At 38.2% G+C, this 24,857-nt stretch overlaps 2 protein-coding genes across 3 annotated transcripts in view; one reads left to right on the top strand and one right to left on the bottom strand.

Annotated features, from left to right (window-relative positions):
* The window catches only part of ssrp1b (structure specific recognition protein 1b), a 29,968-nt gene extending 6,232 nt beyond the window's left edge, over positions 1 to 23,736 (top strand). The window contains exons 10-19 of one of the 2 annotated variants that reach the window (XM_048196854.1): positions 389 to 610; positions 3,143 to 3,215; positions 3,360 to 3,365; positions 3,956 to 4,088; positions 4,709 to 4,754; positions 5,963 to 6,086; positions 6,198 to 6,365; positions 6,495 to 6,592; positions 6,692 to 6,866; positions 22,783 to 23,736. In XM_048196854.1, the coding sequence (XP_048052811.1) occupies positions 389 to 610; positions 3,143 to 3,215; positions 3,360 to 3,365; positions 3,956 to 4,088; positions 4,709 to 4,754; positions 5,963 to 6,086; positions 6,198 to 6,365; positions 6,495 to 6,592; positions 6,692 to 6,866; positions 22,783 to 22,845 (1,108 nt within the window). In that variant the 3' untranslated portion in view covers positions 22,846 to 23,736. The remainder of the gene's footprint in view (positions 1 to 388; positions 611 to 3,142; positions 3,216 to 3,359; positions 3,366 to 3,955; positions 4,089 to 4,708; positions 4,755 to 5,962; positions 6,087 to 6,197; positions 6,366 to 6,494; positions 6,593 to 6,691; positions 6,867 to 22,782) is intronic. The other variant, XM_048196855.1, reaches the window with a different exon arrangement.
* On the bottom strand, positions 19,621 to 21,232 carry LOC125272198 (beta-1,3-galactosyltransferase 2-like). The gene is made up of 2 exons (XM_048196880.1): positions 21,102 to 21,232; positions 19,621 to 20,751 (listed from the first exon to the last, which is right to left on the bottom strand). The coding sequence occupies exons 1-2, from the start codon at positions 21,125 to 21,127 to the stop codon at positions 19,761 to 19,763; spliced, it is 1,017 nt and encodes a 338-aa protein (XP_048052837.1). The 5' UTR covers positions 21,128 to 21,232; the 3' UTR covers positions 19,621 to 19,760.
* Positions 23,737 to 24,857: the final 1,121 nt, after the last annotated feature.

Raw genomic sequence — 24,857 nt, 5'->3', positions numbered from 1 at the left:
CTTAATTTATTTCTGTGATGCAAAGCTGATTTTTTTTTGCAGCCATTATGCCAATGTTCAGTGTCACATAATCCTTAAGAAATCATTCATGCTGATGAAAAAAATAGCTTTCAAAAACTATTTTAAAATAGAAATCTTTTGTAACATTAAAAATGTCTTTGCTGTCACCCTTGGTCAATTTAATGCATCCTTGCTGCATAAAAGTATGAATTAAAAAAACAAACAAAAAAAAAAAAATCTTACTGACCCCGTTTTGAACATTAGTGTCTAATCTGCCATTATATAGTACAACATAATGTCTTTACAAATTTTGTGAGGTCTGTATATTTGATCACTTCCATACCCGGATCACTTCCAGTGTCATTATCTCTCCCTTTCTTCCCTGTAGTCACTCAGGAGCTCAATGTATAACATGTTCATATAAGGCCACTTCAGGGCTGTTGTATCCTTTGGAAAGAGGTTTTATCTATGTACACAAGCCTCCGGTGCATCTGCGCTTTGAAGAGATCGCCTGCGTGAACTTTGCCCGTGGAACCACCACCACCCGCTCCTTCGATTTCGAGATTGAGACCAAGCAGGGCAATCAGTACACCTTCAGCAGCATCGAGAGGTACCCATAAGCCAAATGTTTTTCTTGTTCAATTGTCAGGAGCATAACTTTGTGGGAACTAGACCTTACCAGTAATGAAAAGACCATTGTCCAGTATCCTCTTTAAAGGGATAGTTCGCCCAAAAATGAAAATTTGATGTTTATCTGCTTACCCCCAGAGCATCCAAGATGTAGGTGTCTTTGTTTCTTCAGTAGAACACAAATGATGATTTTTAACTCCAACCGTTGCTGTCTGTCAGGCAAATAATGCTAGTGGATGGGAACTTCTACAATAAGAGTAAATAAAACTTGCTTAGACAAGTCCAAATGAAACCCTGCAGCTCGTGACGACACATTGATGTCCTAAGTCAAGGAATGATCGGTTTGTGCGAGAAACCGAACAGTATTTATATCATTTTTTACCTCTAATACACCACTATGTCCAACGGCATTCATCACTCGATTCGTTTGGTCTGATCGCGCTCTGACAACGGCAGTGATGTCTCGCGCTCATTGAAGTATATGCGCTAGACATCACTGCCGCTGTCAGAGCGCGATCAGACCTCACGAGTCGAGTGATGAACACAGTTGGACATAGTGGTGTATTAGAGGTAAAAAATTATATAAATACTGTTCGGTTTTTCGCACAAACCGATCGTTTCGTGTCTTAAGACATCAATGTGTCGTCACGAGCCGCAGGGATTAATTTGGATTTGTCTGTCGTGTTTTATTTACTCTTATAGTCCAAGTTCCCGCTGACTTGCATTATACCACTGACAGACGGCAGCGGTTGCAGTTAAAAATCATCATTTGTGTTCTACTGAAGAAACAAAGTCACCTACATCTTGGATGCGCTGGGGGTAAGCAGATAAACATCAAATTTTCATTTTTGGGTGAACTATCCCTTTAAGGCACTTCCTGCCATTATGTCCTTGAGCACTTAACCCCCATCTGCCATAGAAAGTCTATGCTTTCTCTTTGTGGTTATTCTTTCTGCTTTTGTCTTATACTGGTGTAAAAAAAACCTCTCTTTTAGTGACCTGACCCCTTCTACATTAGATGTTGAAGGGAAAAAACAAAGCTACTTAATGCACATTACAGTATTTTCAGTTTGATGCACATTATGACTGAGTCAATACATTAAGGCATCAGTTGATCACATCACATTAATGTGGCAGAAACAAAAGAGTTTTTACTCATCCTCATGTCATTCAAAACCTGACCCATTTACACCAACGACAACTGTAACTATAAAGTTTAAATTTTCAATCTAATTTTATATAAATAGGGAAGTCCACACCATAGCTATAAGGATAATGACACAAAGCAACTATTTCCAGCTGATTAATGATATAACATTGGCAGCCAATCAGAATCGCCCAACTTTAAAGAGCTTGAGCATTTAAAGGTGCAGTAAGCAATTTCTGAGAAACACTGTTGATATTTGAAATCGACATCCAAACAAAGACACCCCTCCCCTCATTGCTCCACCCCCAAAATAACTAACATGCTATGCATCACATGCGGTGACTAACAGCTGGTGCATCAGATTGTCCCGTTACTATAGCTAATGTTACAACAACAGCATATCTTGGTTCTGTGAAACATAACACACAAAACCAACGTTACTCACATATCCAGGAGAAACAAAGTGACCTCTGTGTCTATTTTCAAGCCTTCCCAATCTCTCTAACTTAACACCAGCACTGGAAAGCCTTGTCAATATTAACATGGGTCCTAGCTCCTGCCTGAACATAACCTTTCTTCTTCCAATTATATTCCTCTGCCTTTTTCCTTGGTAATATCTCAGCCATCTCTCTTTCTACAGTCTTTCTACAAATGTCCCACTTGCTCACTCTCTCTCATCCCCCATAATGAGCGTATAATCCCCCTACTGCTGATCGGTTGTGTTGAGTTGTGTTGTGGTGCTCCGTCTGATTGGTCTGATCCACTTCTATCTCCTATTTACACAGCCAGGACTATGTACACACAGTAAAATCCCCAGAGTTAAATCAACTCTGCTCAGAGTACATATGGTCCCTCTCTAAATAATGTTAAAGTAACACTTAAGCAGAGTTAAAGTTAAGATAATTAAGCAATTAATAAGGCTGTGACTGAAGTCAGTTGTAGTTCTTGTGTCTCTCTTTTCTTCAGTGAGTCTGCTTGTTAACAGCAGGTGTTCATCACTAATGCACAATCATCACTTAATTAATTGCTTAATTATCTCATTAACTTTAACTCTGCTTTAGTGTTATTTTAACACTATTTAGAGAGGGACCATATGTACTCTGAGCAGAGTTGATTTAACTCTGGAGATTTTGCTGTGTACACACACAGCACACACAGAACAGACATTTAGCAAATATTCACAAAATTGTTTGTTTGGGTGTTGATTTAAAATTTCAACAGAGTTTCTCAGAAATTGCTTACTGCAAATTGTTGTGGACACTAATATAGTTCTCATTCTTGGTGTGAACGGGCCTTAATTCACTAATAGAGTCTTTATCCTCTGTTTATTTTATATGTTCAATCTGTCTCTACCTTCTTCTTCAGGGAGGAATATGGTAAACTCTTTGACTTTGTCAATGCTAAGAAGTTAAGCATCAAGAACAGAGGCTTTAAAGAGGTACACCTACAATCCTTCTTCTGTCCTATCAAGCAGCACATAATTTTCATCTGCATAGACATGTCCATAGACCCCTCACACAGTGGACGGACACTTATTCTACTCTTTGTGTTTGTGCTGTATGTCTGTATTGTGTTCATGTAGAAAAAGGTTGGTATTGCCCTGCGATTTGGTCTGGTGTCGGTGCTCCTATAACTTGCTTGCATGGTATTTGTTTGCGTGTCTCAATCACAACCCGAGTGTCAAAAGCGTTCTCTCTTATCTTTGAAGGCTTAAAGCAGATGTCTCATCCACCAAAAGGTGGCAAGGCTCACTGGTTATGATTTGACCAGGTGAACGCTGTGTTCAGATCACTCAGACTTTCATTATAAGACTGCAACAGTATTTCGTCTGAAATCTGTATAGAATTTTATGGTCAGAAAACATTGTGTTCTAGACAATTCTGTGTGCGATGAACACAGCGTTGCTCAAGGGTGTGCTTTTGAATGAGTTAACACTGATTGCTTATATGAAACGTATGTGTGTGTGTGTGTGTGTGTGTGTGTGTGTGTGTGTGTGTGTGTGTGTGTGTGTGTGTGTGTGAGAGACAGAGAGAAAGGCCGGTGAGGAAGGGAACATGAATGGGTTTAAAATCTTTGCTTGGAGAGGGCTTTCCTGTGTCCGCTTTGTTACAAGTACTAACTTTGCACTGACATGATGTTGATATTGCATTGATATTATTTTGGTTTGTACTCAATCAGGGTATGAAAGGTAATGACAACATGTACAGCGACTCAGACGACGACCAGCATGATGCATACCTGGAGCGCATGAAAGAAGAGGGCAAGATCCGTGAGGAGGCCAATGACAGTGACGACTCAGAGGGCGAGAGTGGTGAGTGGCGGCTCTCTGATCTTGTGTTTAGATAACTGGAGCAACTAGGGGTGGGTGATATACCGGTAGACACATGCACACCATAATAGAAAATGATTTGTCAACCTGTAGAGATTTTGGATTATCATCTCTATCACGGTAACACTCATGTGGCATTTTTTGTACATTCGTACTACTGCATTTATTTGTCCTATTGCTTTTAATTAGATTATTTGTTCTTATTTTATTAATAACTATTTACATGTTTTCTATAAGCTTGAGGACTTTTTTACTTATGCTAGTTAGGCTTGAATTGGTTTTTGCTGTGATATTGTAATTGGTGTAGAGAATTGTGAAATGTTAATATTATCTAAAATGTTGGTAACTTAACAACTTTATTTCCAGGTAAAATAACTATATTGCAATATATATATATATATATATATATATATATATATATATATATATATATATATATTGTTATCATGAAATAAAATTACTCATAATGTGATAAGTTTGTTTATATCACCCACCCCTAGGTGCAACTAAATTTGTGTGTCATAAATTACAACTGGCTTGGCTGAACAGAATACATTTTGTGTGAGACAAATTAACATTTGAATTGACCTTTTTTTTCTCAGATGAATCTTTTAATCCTGGAGAAGAAGATGATGAAATTGCGGAGGAGTAAGAGGCTTTGTGTTGATTTGTTTGCGACAGCTTAAATTAGTGGTTCTTGCTAAGAAAAACATCACTATTACTATTGTTCATACTTGAACATACTCCTAACCATAAGTATTAAAGGTGCCCAAGAATGCTTTTTCACAAGATGTAATATAAGTCTAAGGTGTCCCCTGAATATGTCTGTGAAGTTTCAGCTCAAAATACCCCATAGATTTTTTTTAATTAATTTTTTTAACTCCCTATTTTGGGGCATCATTAACTATACACTGATTTTGGCAGCGCACCGCCCCTTTAATTCGCCTGCTCCCTGCTACACGAGCTCTCGACTATATTACAGTGCATTTACAAAGTTCACACAGCTAATATAACCCTCAAATGGATCTTTACAAGATGTTCGTCATGCATGCTGTATGCATGCTTCGAATTATGTGAGTAAAGTATTTATTTTGATGTTTACGTTTGATTCTGTATGAGTTTGAGGCTATGCTCTGTGGCTAACGGCTAATGCTACACTGTTGGAGAGATTTATAAAGAATGAAGTTGTGTTTATGCATTATACAGACTGCAAGTGTTTAAAAATGAAAATAGCGACGGCTCGTCTCCGTGAATACAGTAAGAAACGATGGTAACTTTAACCACATTTAACAGTACATTAGCAACATGCTAATGAAACATTTAGAAAGACAATTTACAAATATCACTAAAAATATCATGCTATCATGAATCATGTCAGTTATTATTGCTCCATCTGCCATTTTTCGCTGTTGTTCTTGCTGGCTTACCTTGTCTGTGCACAGGTCCAGACGTTAATACTGCCTTTCCTTGTCTAATGCCTTGAACATGGGCTGGCATATATGCAAATATTGGGGTCATACATATTAATGATCCCGACTGTTACGTAACAGTCGGTGTTATGTTGAGATCCACGTGTTTTCCGGAAGTCAAATGAGATTTACATAAGAAGGAGGAAGCAATGGGGTTTGAAACTCAATGTATGTCTTTTCCATGTACTGAACTCTTGTTATTTAACTATGCCGACGTAAATTCAAATTTTGATTCTAGGGCACCTTTAACAAAGTTGCAAAAAGCACCTATAAACACAGAACACTCTATCAATGACACCCTAGTGTTGTGGCGTCAAGCACAATTACACATTCTTCAGAAAATGAAAAAAATCTGATACCTAATAAAGTCATATTTGTATGTGTCAGGTACGACAGTAAGGCCTCTGCCAGTGAAAGCAGCGCTGAGGGTGGGGACAGTGATGAAGACCGCAAGAAGAAACCAGCCAAGAAAGCAAAATTTGTAAAAGAAAGAAAACCACGCAAGAAAGAGGTGAGAAAGAGAGAAGAGTGAACCGCCAGTGACTGTTAGGGTTTCTATAAGCTGTTTACTTAGTACAAGTACTTAAAAATTCAGTGCTACTTTGTGTAATCTTGTGTGTAGAAAAAGGCAAAGGATAGCAGTGCCCCCAAGAGACCAATGAGTGCCTACATGCTCTGGCTGAACGCTAGCAGAGACCGCATTAAATCAGAGCACCCAGGCATCTCTGTCACAGAGATCTCAAAAAAAGCTGGAGAAATGTGGAAACAAATTGGCAAAGACAAGAAAGAGGTGACGTACACTCTCTATCATATTCACTGGACCTTCCACAATGTTAATGCCTCAGATTGTTTTCTCCATCTAACGGTCTTGGTACACTTTAAACTTGAACTGATACTTGTGTCTTGTTCTTTCCACCAGGAGTGGGAAGGAAAAGCAGAGGAAGCAAAGAAAGAGTATGAACGAGCGATGAGAGAGTACAAGGAGAGTGGTGGAGGATCTTCAGGCAGCTCAAAAAAGTACTCCAAATATTCAAATAGCCTAGTGCTGCATCTTACTAGATCATCATTAATAATTGGCCATTTCTCACTCTTTTTTCCCACATTTCATTCCTGAAGGGAGATGAAAAAGAAAGGAGGGAAGAATGAAGAAAAGAAGAAAAGGAAGTCAGGTGGTGGGAGGGAGAAAGAGAAGGAGCGAGCAACAGGCAACGACAGCTTTAAAAGTCGAGAGTTCATATCCAGTGAAGAGAGCTCATCAGAGTCAGAAAAAGGCAAGGGACGGAAGCGCAAGGTAACCCACTGACACACACTTAACAAAATTGCTTATGCAGTGGAAACAGTTTCATTCAGCAACATAGTTACAGCACAAGTGTTTTACATAGTACATAGTTTAGAACAAGGGTTGACAACCTATGGCACGCATGCCTGGAGGGGTAATCGCTGACACGTGAGCAAAAGCGAGAGAGGTCTATGTATTTCTTTCAGGTAAAGTACCTTGTACCTGCATACAGATCTACATTTTGAGGTAATCATTCCTCATAGTAACATAGCTTGTTATATTCATCAAGTATATTGAGTCCTATTAAACATTCCACACACATCAAAATGACCGTGATGCATGTGGAAATTCAGTTCATGCGTACCTGGTCATGTGTTTTCTCTGACTGGATAGCTATCTAATCGTGAAAAGATCAAAAGAGAGGGCATTTTTTTCGCATTCCAGATAAAACTGGACAGATTGCATCTGGTTGTTGAAGCCACAGATGTAAATTTTACTCCTCCTAAAATGGTAAACTAAACATGTGAGAGCGTGTTATAATAATGGCTCCCGGTAGCCAGATATAACAGCGCTACTGCAGACAATAAATTATCTTATCACTGCTGATGCCGTTCCCTCTCCAATTGAGGTCTTTGATCTTGAAATTTGCTGATGATAAATAAAATGAAGCTAATATCTTGCTTTCTTTGATGTGAACTTTACAAATGTAAAACAAATTTTATGAAAAATTGCTTCAGAAATATTTAAGGTTCTGCACTGTTTCTATGTTCTGTGTCTATATTTAGGGCCCAAGCGAAAATTCGCGCAGGGCCCTCTTGTTTTTCTAAGGATTATTATTAGGGCCCAAGCGAAAATTCGCGCAGGGCCCTCTTGTTCTTCTAAGGATTATTAGGGCCCAAGCGAAAATTCGCGCAGGGCCCTCTTGTTCTTCTAAGGATTATTATTAGGGCCCAAGCGAAAATTCGCGCAGGGCCCTCTTGTTCTTCTAAGGATTATTATTATTTTTTTTTTTTTTTTTTTTTATTTTTTTTCCGTCTTCCGGGGCTTTTTGGGGGCCTTAACATGCTCAAAAACTCTTGAAAATTGGCACACACATTGGAATCCGCGGCCATTAGGACGCCGGAGAGGCTGGTACCCGGGCGTGGCAGGGGGGCTCGACAGCGCCCCCTTGAAAAAAGTCTGAAAATTTGGTCCATATATTAAACACGCTTGCACGTATTAGTATGAAACTCAGTACACATATAGACCTCATCGGGCCGAACAACTTTCGTGCTCTAAGTTAAACACCACGCCAACAGGAAGTCAGCTATTAAGGGTTGTTTGAAAAACGCATGCTCTGGAATTTGATATACTCCTCCTAGACGATTAATCCGATCGCCACCAAACTCGGTCAGCATGAAGTCAAGACACTGATGATTAAAAATTGCCAGGGGATTTTTGATATCTCGAACGGTTTGGCCGTGGCGAGGCAACGAATTTATGGCGAGAAAAAGGAAACAGGAAATGTGTTATAACGTCTGCATACATATATTGATCTTTATGAAACTTCACGAGTGTGTTCGTTATAGGAGTCTGATCACATGGATGTGACTATTGTGAGTCAAAGTTATAGCGCCACCAACTGGCAGCAGGAAGTGTATCACTTTTTGAAATGTTTTGAGATCACCCTCTTATTTTTACCTGATTTGCTTCAAACTTCATCAGTGTAATGTCAATACACAGCAGATGTAGACCTATGACAGGATTTTTGATATTTGAAATATTGTTGCCATGGCAACAGGTCAAACTGTAATAATATTCTTGAGTGTTTTTGAGGCTCTTAACATGCTTCAAATTGCATGAAACTCGACACACACATCAATATTGTCAACCAGTAGACATGGACAAAGCCATAGAAATGGGCGTGGTGGAGGGGCTCAGTAGCGCCACCTTTTGACAAAAGTGGGGGGGTTAGTTTTTCCTACAATCACCAAACTCGGTACACATATTGTTCTCATCAAGCCGGACAATTTTCTAATTTACATTCATTAGCTCCGACCAACAGGAAGTCAGCTATTTTGGTTTGAATGTTAATTTTTTGAAAAAACAGGCTATGAATTTTATACTACTGCTCCTACAGGGTTTATCCAATTTACACCAAACTTTTTTTAACTTGTTGCTAACACATTGAAGTTGTTTAATTGCAAACGGATTTTGGATATCTCAAACGGTTTGGCCGTGGCGAGGCAACGAATTTATGGCAAGAAAAGGGAAACAAAGTGTTATAACTTCTGCATACATTAATTGATTTTGATGAAACTTCGGCTTAGTCTTCGTTGTACAAGGCTGATCACATGGATGTGACTATTGTGATTCAAAGTAATAGCGCCACCAACTGGAAGCAGAAAATGTGTCACTTTCAGCATACATTGAGATCACCCTCTTATTTTTACCTGATTTGCTTCAAAATTCATCAGAATAATGTTAAAACTTGGCACATGTAATCCTTTGAAAATGGGCAGGGAGGAGGGGCTCTATAGTGGCACCTTGTAGTGCAGTAAATGTGGAGTGAATTTGACATAGTCCTTTGATGTTTAACCGTTTTAAGTGCCTATTGCCCGCTGTGCACAGTTGCCCTGAAGCCACCGGGGTGGCGGTGCCACCGGGCTTGGGCCCGCCATCGCTGCTCGCAGCTATATTTATTTTTTTTTTTTTTTTTTTTTTTTTTTTTTTCCGTCTTCCGGGGCTTTTTGGGGGCCTTAACATGCTCAAAAACTCTTGAAAATTGGCACACACATTGGAATCCGCGGCCATTAGGACGCCGGAGAGGCTGGTACCCGGGCGTGGCAGGGGGCTCGACAGCGCCCCCTTGAAAAAAGTCTGAAAATTTGGTCCATATATTAAACACGCTTGCACGTATTAGTATGAAACTCAGTACACATATAGACCTCATCGGGCCGAACAACTTTCGTGCTCTAAGTTAAACACCACGCCAACAGGAAGTCAGCTATTAAGGGTTGTTTGAAAAACGCATGCTCTGGAATTTGATATACTCCTCCTAGACGATTAATCCGATCGCCACCAAACTCGGTCAGCATGAAGTCAAGACACTGATGATTAAAAATTGCCAGGGGATTTTTGATATCTCGAACGGTTTGGCCGTGGCGAGGCAACGAATTTATGGCGAGAAAAAGGAAACAGGAAATGTGTTATAACGTCTGCATACATATATTGATCTTTATGAAACTTCACGAGTGTGTTCGTTATAGGAGTCTGATCACATGGATGTGACTATTGTGAGTCAAAGTTATAGCGCCACCAACTGGCAGCAGGAAGTGTATCACTTTTTGAAATGTTTTGAGATCACCCTCTTATTTTTACCTGATTTGCTTCAAACTTCATCAGTGTAATGTCAATACACAGCAGATGTAGACCTATGACAGGATTTTTGATATTTGAAATATTGTTGCCATGGCAACAGGTCAAACTGTAATAATATTCTTGAGTGTTTTTGAGGCTCTTAACATGCTTCAAATTGCATGAAACTCGACACACACATCAATATTGTCAACCAGTAGACATGGACAAAGCCATAGAAATGGGCGTGGTGGAGGGGCTCAGTAGCGCCACCTTTTGACAAAAGTGGGGGGGTTAGTTTTTCCTACAATCACCAAACTCGGTACACATATTGTTCTCATCAAGCCGGACAATTTTCTAATTTACATTCATTAGCTCCGACCAACAGGAAGTCAGCTATTTTGGTTTGAATGTTAATTTTTTGAAAAAACAGGCTATGAATTTTATACTACTGCTCCTACAGGGTTTATCCAATTTACACCAAACTTTTTTTAACTTGTTGCTAACACATTGAAGTTGTTTAATTGCAAACGGATTTTGGATATCTCAAACGGTTTGGCCGTGGCGAGGCAACGAATTTATGGCAAGAAAAGGGAAACAAAGTGTTATAACTTCTGCATACATTAATTGATTTTGATGAAACTTCGGCTTAGTCTTCGTTGTACAAGGCTGATCACATGGATGTGACTATTGTGATTCAAAGTAATAGCGCCACCAACTGGAAGCAGAAAATGTGTCACTTTTAGCATACATTGAGATCACCCTCTTATTTTTACCTGATTTGCTTCAAAATTCATCAGAATAATGTTAAAACTTGGCACATGTAATACTTTGAAAATGGGCAGGGAGGAGGGGCTCTATAGCAGCACCTTGTAGTGCAGTAAATGTGGAGCGAATTTGACATAGTCCTTTGATGTTTAACCGTTTTAAATGCCTATTGCCCGCTGTGCACAGTTGCCCTGAAGCCACCGGGGTGGCGGTGCCACCGGGCTTGGGCCCGCCATCGCTGCTCGCAGCTATATTTATTATTTTTTTTTTTTTTTTTTTTTTTATTTTTTTTCCGTCTTCCGGGGCTTTTTGGGGGCCTTAACATGCTCAAAAACTCTTGAAAATTGGCACACACATTGGAATCCGCGGCCATTAGGACGCCGGAGAGGCTGGTACCCGGGCGTGGCAGGGGGGCTCGACAGCGCCCCCTTGAAAAAAGTCTGAAAATTTGGTCCATATATTAAACACGCTTGCACGTATTAGTATGAAACTCAGTACACATATAGACCTCATCGGGCCGAACAACTTTCGTGCTCTAAGTTAAACACCACGCCAACAGGAAGTCAGCTATTAAGGGTTGTTTGAAAAACGCATGCTCTGGAATTTGATATACTCCTCCTAGACGATTAATCCGATCGCCACCAAACTCGGTCAGCATGAAGTCAAGACACTGATGATTAAAAATTGCCAGGGGATTTTTGATATCTCGAACGGTTTGGCCGTGGCGAGGCAACGAATTTATGGCGAGAAAAAGGAAACAGGAAATGTGTTATAACGTCTGCATACATATATTGATCTTTATGAAACTTCACGAGTGTGTTCGTTATAGGAGTCTGATCACATGGATGTGACTATTGTGAGTCAAAGTTATAGCGCCACCAACTGGCAGCAGGAAGTGTATCACTTTTTGAAATGTTTTGAGATCACCCTCTTATTTTTACCTGATTTGCTTCAAACTTCATCAGTGTAATGTCAATACACAGCAGATGTAGACCTATGACAGGATTTTTGATATTTGAAATATTGTTGCCATGGCAACAGGTCAAACTGTAATAATATTCTTGAGTGTTTTTGAGGCTCTTAACATGCTTCAAATTGCATGAAACTCGACACACACATCAATATTGTCAACCAGTAGACATGGACAAAGCCATAGAAATGGGCGTGGTGGAGGGGCTCAGTAGCGCCACCTTTTGACAAAAGTGGGGGGTTAGTTTTTCCTACAATCACCAAACTCGGTACACATATTGTTCTCATCAAGCCGGACAATTTTCTAATTTACATTCATTAGCTCCGACCAACAGGAAGTCAGCTATTTTGGTTTGAATGTTAATTTTTTGAAAAAACAGGCTATGAATTTTATACTACTGCTCCTACAGGGTTTATCCAATTTACACCAAACTTTTTTTAACTTGTTGCTAACACATTGAAGTTGTTTAATTGCAAACGGATTTTGGATATCTCAAACGGTTTGGCCGTGGCGAGGCAACGAATTTATGGCAAGAAAAGGGAAACAAAGTGTTATAACTTCTGCATACATTAATTGATTTTGATGAAACTTCGGCTTAGTCTTCGTTGTACAAGGCTGATCACATGGATGTGACTATTGTGATTCAAAGTAATAGCGCCACCAACTGGAAGCAGAAAATGTGTCACTTTCAGCATACATTGAGATCACCCTCTTATTTTTACCTGATTTGCTTCAAAATTCATCAGAATAATGTTAAAACTTGGCACATGTAATCCTTTGAAAATGGGCAGGGAGGAGGGGCTCTATAGTGGCACCTTGTAGTGCAGTAAATGTGGAGTGAATTTGACATAGTCCTTTGATGTTTAACCGTTTTAAGTGCCTATTGCCCGCTGTGCACAGTTGCCCTGAAGCCACCGGGGTGGCGGTGCCACCGGGCTTGGGCCCGCCATCGCTGCTCGCAGCTATATTTATTTTTTTTTTTTTTTTTTTTTTTTTTTTTTTTTTTTTCCGTCTTCCGGGGCTTTTTGGGGGCCTTAACATGCTCAAAAACTCTTGAAAATTGGCACACACATTGGAATCCGCGGCCAACAGGGCCGGGCAGAAGCTGGTACCCGGGCGTGGCAGGGGGGCTCAACAGCGCCCCCTTGAAAAAGGTCTGAAAATTTGGTCCATATATTAAACACGCTTGCACGTATTAGTCTGAAACTCGGTACACATATAGACCTCATCGGGCCAAACAACTTTCGTGCTCTAAGTTAAACGTCACGCCAACAGGAAGTCAGCTATTAAGGGTTGTTTGAAAAACGCATGCTCTGGAATTTGATATACTCCTCCTAGACGATTAATCCGATCGCCACCAAACTCGGTCAGCATGAAGTCAAGACACTGATGATTAAAAATTGCCAGGGGATTTTTGATATCTCGAACGGTTTGTCCGTGGCGAGGCAACGAATTTATGGCGAGAAAAAGGAAACAGGAAATGTGTTATAACGTCTGCATACATATATTGATCTTTATGAAACTTCACAAGTGTGTTCGTTATAGGAGTCTGATCACATGTATGTGACTATTGTGAGTCAAAGTTATAGCGCCACCAACTGGCAGCAGGAAGTGTATCACTTTTTGAAATGTTTTGAGATCACCCTCTTATTTTTACCTGATTTGCTTCAAACTTCATCAGTGTAATGTCAATACACAGCAGATGTAGACCTATGACAGGATTTTTGATATTTGAAATATTGTTGCCATGGCAACAGGTCAAACTGTAATAATATTCTTGAGTGTTTTTGAGGCTCTTAACATGCTTCAAATTGCATGAAACTCGACACACACATCAATATTGTCAACCAGTAGACATGGACAAAGCCATAGAAATGGGCGTGGTGGAGGGGCTCAGTAGCGCCACCTTTTGACAAAAGTGGGGGGGTTTGTTTTTCCTACAGTCACCAAACTTGGTACACATATTGTTCTCATCAAGCCGGACAATTTTCTAATTTACATTCATTAGCTCCGACCAACAGGAAGTCAGCTATTTTGGTTTGAATGTTAATTTTTTGAAAAAACAGGCTATGAATTTTATACTACTACTCCTACAGGGTTTATCCAATTTACACCAAGCTTTTTTTAACTTGTTGCTAACACATTGAAGTTGTTTAATTGCAAACGGATTTTGGATATCTCAAACGGTTTGGCCGTGGCGAGGCAACGAATTTATGGCAAGAAAAGGGAAACAAAGTGTTATAACTTCTGCATACATTAATTGATTTTGATGAAACTTCGGCTTAGTCTTCGTTGTACAAGGCTGATCACATGGATGTGACTATTGTGATTCAAAGTCATAGCGCCACCAACTGGAAGCAGAAAATGTGTCACTTTCAGCATACATTGAGATCACCCTCTTATTTTTACCTGATTTGCTTCAAAATTCATCAGAATAATGTTAAAACTTGGCACATGTAATCCTTTGAAAATGGGCAGGGAGGAGGGGCTCTATAGTGGCACCTTGTAGTGCAGTAAATGTGGAGTGAATTTGACATAGTCCTTTGATGTTTAACCGTTTTAAGTGCCTATTGCCCGCTGTGCACAGTTGCCCTGAAGCCACCGGGGTGGCGGTGCCACCGGGCTTGGGCCCGCCATCGCTGCTCGCAGCTATATTTAAAATATGTTTATGCATTGCATTTTTACTATTTATACATATGGGGGGGTACAGTTTTAACTCAAAAACTTAAAAATGGCCCTTCATGAGAGAGAGGTTGCCGACCCCTGGTTTAGAAGGTTGGTAACTTTATAGTTGGGTTTTCAGAAATTACATTAAAGGTCCCGTTCTTCGTGATCCCATGTTTCAAACTTTAGTTAGTGTGTAATGTTGTTGTTAGAGTATAAATAAAATCTGTAAAATTTTAAAGCTCAAAGTTCAATGCCAAGCGAGATATTTTATTTAACAGAAGTCGCCTACATCGAACGGCCAGTTTGGACTACATCCCTCTACTTCCTTCTTTAATGACGTCACTAAAACAGTTTTTTGACTAACCTCCGCCCACAGGAATACACAAGAGTTGCGTTTGTAGAGTGTGTTTGTCGCCATGTCGTCGAAACGCTGTTATTTTCATCCCGCAGTCCAATCACCGGGTCTGATTCCGGCTCAAATTGATAGGGTAAAATTAAAGACATGTTTACAATAACACTGAGCGCGTGCATCTCCACGTTATGGTAAGAGGCGTGACCTTTCCGGGCAAGGTTCGCTAAGCTGCTGTCGAATCACAACACAGGAACCGCTGGCACAATCAGAACTCGTTACGTATTTCTGAAGGAGGGACTTCATAGAACAAGGAAGTCATCGGCCCGTTTTTATGACAGTGGAAACAGTGGTATACAGATAAGTAAATTATGTGAAAAATACTGTGTTTTTTTACACGCGAAACATGAACACATGTTATATTGCACACTATAAACACAATCAAAGCTTCAAAAAACCACGAAAAACGGGACCTTTAAAACATTAAAACTACATCCTCCTGGGACCCAGGAATAGAATTTTGTCCTCTGTAGTGGACATTATATTTTAGTGTATTTCTCTGACATCAAGCATGCCACCGTTTTAAGTCTGGATGTCCTGTAAAGAGCTCATTCAAGGCTTTTCAGTGATACCAAATGTTTGGAAGTTTCACCATGACAACAACTTCACCTTGGTCTTTAAATATGACTGACATTATTATTATTTTTTTTAATATATTACACGTTTTAATAGACAAGGGAACAACTGTTTTGATATATTTATAGACAGAAAACATATTGTTTTTATATAGCTCAACACGTTTAGTCTTATTGTTTAAATCTAATTTTCTTAATTTTTTTTTTTTTTTTTGACTGACATTAATTTAGTGATTAAATGTAACACTCTTATGGAAATATGATAATATTTTGTAATTATCATTTAAATCAGATTCATTTTCAAATTGTTTGTTATAAATCAACATCTCAGGAAAATGTTATGGGGTTTCAAATCAAAATGTGACTTTCTGTTACGAAACAGGGCATTGATTTCATACATGACCTCTGTAGAGGACACCGGGACATAAATCATGTTTATCAGGCATTATGAGAGACACAACAAGTGAATAGCGAAATAAATAATATATCAGTATTCCTATTAATTATTAGATATTATTATGAAAATGTTGCCAATTTTTTACTCCCATTATTACACTTCTTTTTTCATTACATGTTGCTCCAAGAACACATTAATATGCAAATTAGATACAGTGTATAGATGTATTTTATTGAATGGGAAAATCCATGTATGGCCATTTTACCCTCATATTACATAAAGTAAAATGGTATATCGATTCATTCTGTTCTATCTTTAATAACATAGTTGAGAATCATCTTTAAACAAAATTTAGTAGAAAAAAATCCTGAAACCTAAAAATTGATTGGTAAATTAAAAAAATCCATTGTTTTTGCCTATATATGTAATTTAATGTCATTTTATTTTTTAAACAACTTTCTCCTGGTGTCCACTACAGAGAGCCTAGTATAAAATATGAATAAAATAAAAATTTTCAAAAATGTTATTTTAAAATTTTTTCCTTATGCTCTAAACAATGTAATTATGTGGGAAAAAAATACTAAATTCAAACACTTTTTTTAATTTGTAACACAGTACATATTACACTAAGTGATGGTTTATTTAACAAAAACTAGGCCAAATGGAGAAGCCATGTGTGACAATCTAAGTACACCCTTACTGTTTCCTTAGGAATTAAGAGGGTGAGTAGCAGTCAGGCACTGCTAATCAAATGCCCTTGATTAACTGATCATCAGCAAGTGGGAAAGACGAAGGAAAGAAGGAAAGACATCAGCAGAGATCTTAGAGAACAAAGTCCTTTGCACAGACAGAGTAGACGATACCAAAGTGTAGATGTTTGGCTATAATGCACAATGCCACATTTGGCGAAAACCAAACACAACATATCAGCAAAAACTCCTCATACCAGCTGTCAAGCACAGTGATTTTTTTTTTTCCATGACCAAGACGAGACAACACAACACCAACTGCATTAAACAATAACTGTGACTATATTAACATCTTGGTGAAAAAAGACGAGTCTAAAATTTAGTTAAAAAACAAAATCTTGACCATAGTCAGTCTTTGTTTTTGTTGTATAAAAGAGGAGACATAACATTACAGACTGTTTTTAACAAGCCACTACAAGCTTTCATGCTATGAGCTCATCCTACTGCTGTCTTTGATTTATTGTTAATAAAACAACAAAAGAAAACAAGAGAAACATTCACTGCTCTTCACTGAATGCGAGTCCTGACAGGTCTCTCATGCGCAGAACTGACCATAAGCGCAAGCTGAAATCTTCATGCACGCCAGGGGTGGAGTGAGGGGGTGGCTTCTGGGCTCCACCCTTGCTAGTGGCTCCTGTCGGTGGTCTAAACGGAAATAATGTTAGTACAATAGTACAATTCTCAATGTTGAGAAATCTAAACTAAACATGAAAATTGGTAGAGTTAATTGGTTAAAAAATATTATACCTGTTTGAACACTGTCCTCTCCTCGTGGTCATCCATCTTAGACAGCTTGCAACTATCGAATTGATTGTATAAACAGGCATGACTTATAAACACATGCAAATTACTGACTTTTATGGGTTTTTTTATTGTCCCGAGTACACTGAATCCTTGGACTCGGTTGGACTCAGGAACATTTTTAGAGTCCCAAACGCTGGAGTCCGAGTACAAATGCATCCGAGTCCGTGACAATTCCAAGTCCGAGTTTGAGTACCCCAACTCTGCTTATCTGTAAAGGTGTCGCATAAACTGCTTTCTGGGAAGTTGTAACATTATCAGTAAATTAAATAACTGCTGTAAATTACCGCTGTGATTGTGCTTTGGGCCAATCATAACATTCTTATGGAGATGACGTGATGACTCCGTGCTGTTTACAGTAAGCTCTGCTGCTTTTAAATATGCACTAGATGGACATCTTTGACCGTTGCGCCACATCTCGCAGCTTTTTCGGCATGTTGCGCTCGAGACCCTGCCTTCTTTTCCATTCATCAGTGCTGCGGCTCTGCGGTCATATAATATTTTTTAAAAGCAAAAACGCTTTGTTTGATCATCCCCTTATGACTCACTCAGATGTCAAAAAATGTTAAATTGAACTGATGGAGAAACTAAACCACTTCCCCTCATGCGGGTGAATTAAGACAACGGCGCAAATGTCTCTTTTCAATAGTATTTGTACCATGGGTGGTACAGTGATTTGTGATGAAAACTGTATGTTTATCTGCTTCAAGAACAGAGCCATTATTACCTTTAAAGTCCCCCTGTAGTCAATAATTTTATCCCTTAAAACTCATCTTTGATCACCAATCTTCATGCTTTAAAATAGCTTGAATGTAACTCTACACCCTTGCCTCATTTAGTATATGTGGTTCTATGAATATGCTAATTAGCCCCGCCTCCACTCACTCGCACCAGCTCAGAGATCCACTCTTTGATGATCACACGTTGACGTGATTGGCTACAAGGTAGTTTGTGACGTCAGAAACACCAGTGATTTCAAACCGCGTTTTTGAGACTGTCTTTGGTTCACTGCAGTTTTAAAGGGATAGTTCACCCAAAAATGAAAATTTGATGTTTATCTGCTTACCCCCAGGGCATCCAAGATGTAGGTGACTTTGTTTCTTCAGTAGAACACAAATGATGATTTTTAACTGCAACCGCTGCCGTCTGTCAGTCTAATAATGGGAGTGAATGGGAACTTCTACTATAAGAGTAAATAAAACTTGCTTAGACAAATCCAAATTAAACCCTGTGGCTCGTGACGACACATTGATGTCCTTAGACACGAAACGATTGGTTTGTGCGAGAAACGAACAGTATTTATATAATTTTTTACCTCTATTGCACCACTATGTCCAACTGCGTTCAGCACTTGCTTAGTGAGGTCTGATCGCGGTCTGACAACTGAAGTAATGTCTAGCACTCATTGAAGTATATGCGCGAGACATCACTGCCGTTGTCAGAGCACGATCAGACCTCACTAAGCGAGTGCTGAACGCAGTTGGACATAGTGGTGCATTAGAGGTAAAAAAGTATATAAATACTGTTCGGTTTCTCGCACAAACCAATCGTTTCGTGTCTTAAGACATCAATGTGTCGTCATGAGCCACAGGGTTTAATTTGTATTTGTCTGTGCGTGTTTTTATTACTCTTATAGTAGAAGTTCCCATTCACTCCCATTATTTGACTGACAGACGGCAGCGGTTGCAGTTAAAAATCATCATTTGTGTTCTACTGAAGAAACAAAGTCACCTACATCTTGAATGCCCTGGGGGTAAGCAGATAAACATCAAATTTTCATTTTTGGGTGAACTATACATTTAAGGAGTAAATACTCAGCAATGGTGTTGACTGATGAATTTGCACATGGTTTGTCTTAAAGCACATTAGACGTATAAAAAACATTAAAACCTTGATTTTCACTACAGGGGGAGCTTTATAAATTCCATTACTCTCTTTTCAAAACCATAGCAATATATTTTAACAAATGTCTTAGCCTATCTATGGCCTCTTCTTTGCATACAGTATATATTGATTTTTTTAATTATTATTTATTTATTTTGCATGACCTGACCTGGCCCTTGATTCTGAAATAAGTTGACTGATGAGCCATTGTTTATGCCAAAATATTGAAAAATGTATTTTAATAAAAACTGATTATATTAACCATTAACAGTTATTATACACAAATACATAGTTAACAGCACAGTAACAAAAAAATACTGTAAAATAAAAAAAAAATCAGCTTTTTGATGTTAGCAATATGGACCAGGTGTCTGTAAATCCCTCCAAAACTCAACTTGGTCTTTCAAGCTTTGTGTCGTTGTGACAATGAGTTTTGAATAGCGACAGAGGTTGTATTTGACAGGGAAGATATTGAATAGGCCTTTTTCGGGTGGGTCCGTCAGAGCGGTTCCTAAATGCTTCATGCAAAGACCTAAAAACACATCCTCTATGTAAACCGGTTTGACAAGTTGGGCTGCTTCAACAAGTTTTCTAGCCAGGTCTAAAGAGAACACATATCCAAAGCCCAACGCATAGGGTGGATATAGAAATGAGGAATAAACACTTTTTGGAAGATACCACTTAGAACGGGGGTTTCTCGTTACCAGTGCAGTCCTGGACACACATCCAGTCATATAGTTCTGCTTTGGTGCCGACAGAAGCATATTCACTAAGTTTTTCACATTGAGAAACACATCCGAGTCTACCTTCATTGCGTAGGTTGCATTCTGACAATAAGTAGACAACCATTCTAGCATTACAATTGTCTTAATGGTGAGATTGTAGTAACTGTCCCAGAAATCACTTTGTAAAAGGTCATGATACTTCTCGCTTTCCTGCAACAAATCTTCTTGAAGCTTTCTATTGTCTTGTGAAATGGGCAGACCTAACAGAAATAATGCAATCACTCTCTTGTCCCCCACTATCCTCTCTGTACCCCACGTTGAACGGACGGCTTCCCGAGCAGCCGTATTGCTTGGAGCTACTGGTATCATCAATACCACAAAAGCTTTTTCTTTCTGGCACTTCTCTGGCTCATTCATAATAAAACTATACTTGTGTGGGTAAGCCACATAATATGACTTATTGGTAAAAGGGTCTGGAAGAAATAGTCCAACAGTTGACATCCAGGTTTCTGAGATTTCTTTGCCGAGAATGTAGTAACACAGGAACAGGATTGGCAAAATGATGAATACGATACATGAACGAAGAGATCTGCATCCACCATTTGATTTCCATTGACTAAAAAGAGAAAACATGTTTTGACATGTCTTTTGGCATGTCTTTGTAATGTCGCATTCAGATAAATAAAGGTTTCTTGTCATTAATACACACAGCGATGCATTTGTATTTGTTATTCCTGATAACGTGCAACAATTAGAGTTACAACAGTTCCAATAAAAGCACCAAACCATCACTTCTGAAAAGATTTCGTATTTTCGCACATTGAATCATTGTTAACTATACAGTACATTTTCTACAGTACAGATTATAACTCAAATTATTTTATGCCTTCACAATTCAATACACAGATTAAAACAGAAAAGACCAATTAAACATATCAAGCTAATAATGTTGCACTGGTACTTTACCATCGTTGTTTACGGCGTTGCACCATATTTCTGCTGTTACTAGAATTTCAGAGGCATTGTTAAGAACTTGCATGCCATGACAACCGTTCAGGGTGTGTGTGTGTGTGTGTGTGTGTGTGTGTGTGTGTGTGTGTGTGTGTGTGTGTGTGTGTGTGTGTGTGTGTGTGTGTGTGTGTGTGTGTGTGTGTGTGTGTGTGTGTGTGTGTGAGGTATTGCGAGTCAAACCTTTTTCTTTATTTTGCATAACCAGTTCCACCCCTTTGCCACATCACAGACATTAAGCAACCAACATTGACAATTCTGATGACAGAAGGAAAAAAGCAAATATCTTTTGTCATGAACATTATTGACGATATATACATGTAAACATAGAAATATAGGTGTGTCTTTTGAAACACTAAGCAGGCCATTTAAATGATAATGTTTTGTTCACAAATGACAGTATAAATAAATTAGTCTTCTTTCAAAATCTCTTACCCCTGTTTTCACAGACAAGGCTTAAGCCTAGTCCTAGACTAAAAAGCATGTTTAAACTGTTTTAACTGAAGGCAACTTGCACTGACACGTCTTAAAATATGTCAGTGCCATTGTTTTGTCTCAGGATGTACACCAGTAATGTTTTGTTTTAGGCACGTTTATAAGATACTTAAATGCCCTAATTGAATTAAAGCCTAATCCTAATTGCAATGTCTGTGAAACCAGGCCTTAGCATGACTTCAGTTAATCCAATATCTTTAATTATACTAACTTATTGGCAAATCATATGCCAGTTTATAAGTCAGTGAATGGCTTCATGTTATTTAGATGTTTATCATAGTTCATGTTAATGTGGTTGATCTTTTGACAAAATTGTTGAACACACACATAAACAACCTCATTGTATCGTGTATGTTCAGTTCAGGTTTTGTTTTCTGTGTTCTGTTCCTGTTTTACCTGCCTGAGTTCCTAGTTAGTTTCCTTGGTTGTTAACTAGCCCCTCATACATTCCTCTTTTCAGATGATGTATTTAAGCTCTGACTTTCATTCTGTTCCTTTATGTTTTTGTTTATGTGGTTGTATATCTTTACTCCTTTTGATTGAGTGTTTCCTAGTTGGATTTTGATTAAAGACTGTTTTTGTGGATATTTCTTTCGCCGTGCACTTCATTACAGCCACAAATGTGCCAATTATAAGTGAAAAACAAAGAGAGACTGAAAGCTAAATAAATAAAAGTACATTTGAATGTTTCTAAAATAGTACAGGCATACATTAACAGGGATGGGCAGTATTTAATTTACATGCATTCGAAATATAAAATACTACCAACCTAAAACACAAGAAACTAAGCATAACCATAACAATTTAATCATTAAATCTGGTTTTATAGTCTTAATATGACACATATATCTGTGTGTCTGTGTCCAATTGTGCAATTTGTTGTGACTTCTTATCTGTGACATTGATTTTTTTTTTGCTTTTGATGATAGCTTTGATGCACTCTGCTATTATAAATTATAAATTTGGGCCCATCTGTATTCTGATTTATGCTGTGCTTGGTTTATGCGTCCTTTTTTGAATTGATAATTGTATAGATTTTATTTTCCTTTTTTTGGTAGGTATACTCAGTGGGTATTTGGGAAAAATGTATTCACTGTATTCATTGTCTCCCTGTCATTCTCTATTCCTGCTACTTTTTATACAGGGGTCTGATGATGAAGAGGAAGTGGTCAGCACACCGCCAAGCTCTGAGTCGGGCTCAGACTGAAAGACACTAATGAGAGACATAAACAGGGAGGAGTGAAAGAAAACCCTTTCTTATAACTTTCATCATTTCAGTGTACATGACCTGATGAAATCCTGATAGTACATACACTCATAAACACTTGTGTTTATACCTTTGGTAGTGTTGACTTTTAATGGAATAGCTCACCAAAAAATGAAAATTCTGTCATTATTTACTGACCCTTACAGTATGTCATTTCAATCCTGTATGACTTTTTCTTTCTGAATGAGGACTGAAGCTTTCAATGATGCAAAGGCACCATAAATGTCTAATAAAATTAGCACATACAACTAGAACATTATATTCCAAGTTTTGCCGAGTTACACAGTAGTTTTGTGTGAGGAACAACGAAATTATTGTTCACTGACATGACATTTGGCTCAATTCAGAAGAAAAGAAGGAATGTGATTTGTGAACAAAACATTCTTTTGAGATGGATCTTTTTATGGGCTGATCCAGTTCTCAAATAGGTTTAAATGTTTTTCATAAATCAGAAACAGTAATTCATACAGGTTTGGAACAACATGAGGCTAAACTATTCCTCTAAATCAGTGTGTATTCATTTAATGTCGTCCTGTACTTGTTCAGATCACTATGTTTATCTGTTTGTACAGAGATACTTTACAGTGCTGCTTTCTAAACAGAATCGAAACTGCATCTTTGACACATCTATTGAGCTTGCTCTGTGTATTCGCATTGAATGACAGTTATGAAACACAAAACAATAATTTTTTTACATTTGTATTCACCTTAAACTTTGATTTCCATCCGAGCTCGATGTTTATTTTATACAGTATTATGAAATGTTGTTTTGCGCACACATTACTAATTGTACATGTTTGTTGATGCATTAAATAATACATTTTAAAAATGTTTTATTGTTCTTAAGAATTATTTTGAATAATTAAAAGTAATCATATTATGACATATATCATGAAAACAACCATTTTCTCATTCACCTGCATGCTCATCAATATTCTGGAATGTAAGCGGAAATATTGTGTGGTTTTTAAGATAATGCGCTTGAAGCATTGAGGCATTAAAAGAATTTAAGAGTAGTAAAAGCCAACAAGCCCAACAACTGACAGCCTGCTAATGGATATAAAACATTCTGGAAAGTGTATCGTCCTTTCACTTTCAGTTGTAAAGCTTAAGAATTACTATGTGAATACCAACATCACCACATTATCATGTTCACATGTATGTTTTGTGATGTTACAACACATTGATTAATAGTCCGTTAACCCATTAGGCAAACCAAGGGCACCATCTTTTTGTACTAGGCACAAATTTTCCAAGCCAATTTTACTTGGGACACAAGCCAAGACCCCCATTAAAACATTGCTTTTTTTCAAAAAATTTTCTCACAAAGTTTCTACAAATATGACACATGTATCATATTTTCTGTTGTTTAGAATGTATCTATAATCAAGTGCTGTCTGGGGCCTGTTTCATTGGTTTAATTAATAGCTATTAAAAGCTACACATCTAATTTTTTATTAAAAATAAAGAGTTGTATAACTTTTTTTTAATAAGTTGAATAAAAACTTGAGTTTTATCTTCTTTGAGAACGAAAAGTAAGACTATTATTATTATATCTTGGCTAACTGCTGTTTGTTCAGACTACTTCTAACTGGATCCTGATTCTTGAATGAATCACTTGAGTCGGTTCTTTCCATGAATTGGTCAAAAGCTCTGAGTACTCACTCGCACAGTGAATCGTTTAGAGCGGTTTCTCACTGGTAACAGCACAAAACAAAAATAAAACGCTGAACAAAGTGAATATGAAAATACAGTAAAAACACACCTACGCACGGCTTGAGAACGACTCGACAGCAGGTAAAGACACTTTCCGAATCCGTGTCAAAACATGAAAACACTAAAACTAAAGAAGTAACGTTAGGGATGCGTCTCGTCAAGGATTCTGTTTATATTAACGTTACATATATATACTGATTTGGCAGACACGTTTAAATCCAAATAACTTGTAGCGC

The sequence above is a fragment of the Megalobrama amblycephala genome, linkage group LG7 (genome assembly GCF_018812025.1).
Source record: "Megalobrama amblycephala isolate DHTTF-2021 linkage group LG7, ASM1881202v1, whole genome shotgun sequence".
In the NCBI taxonomy this organism is placed as follows: Eukaryota; Metazoa; Chordata; class Actinopteri; order Cypriniformes; family Xenocyprididae; genus Megalobrama; species Megalobrama amblycephala.
Note: the sequence above shows the minus strand (reverse complement) of the source record. Positions and strands in the feature narration are given on the sequence as shown.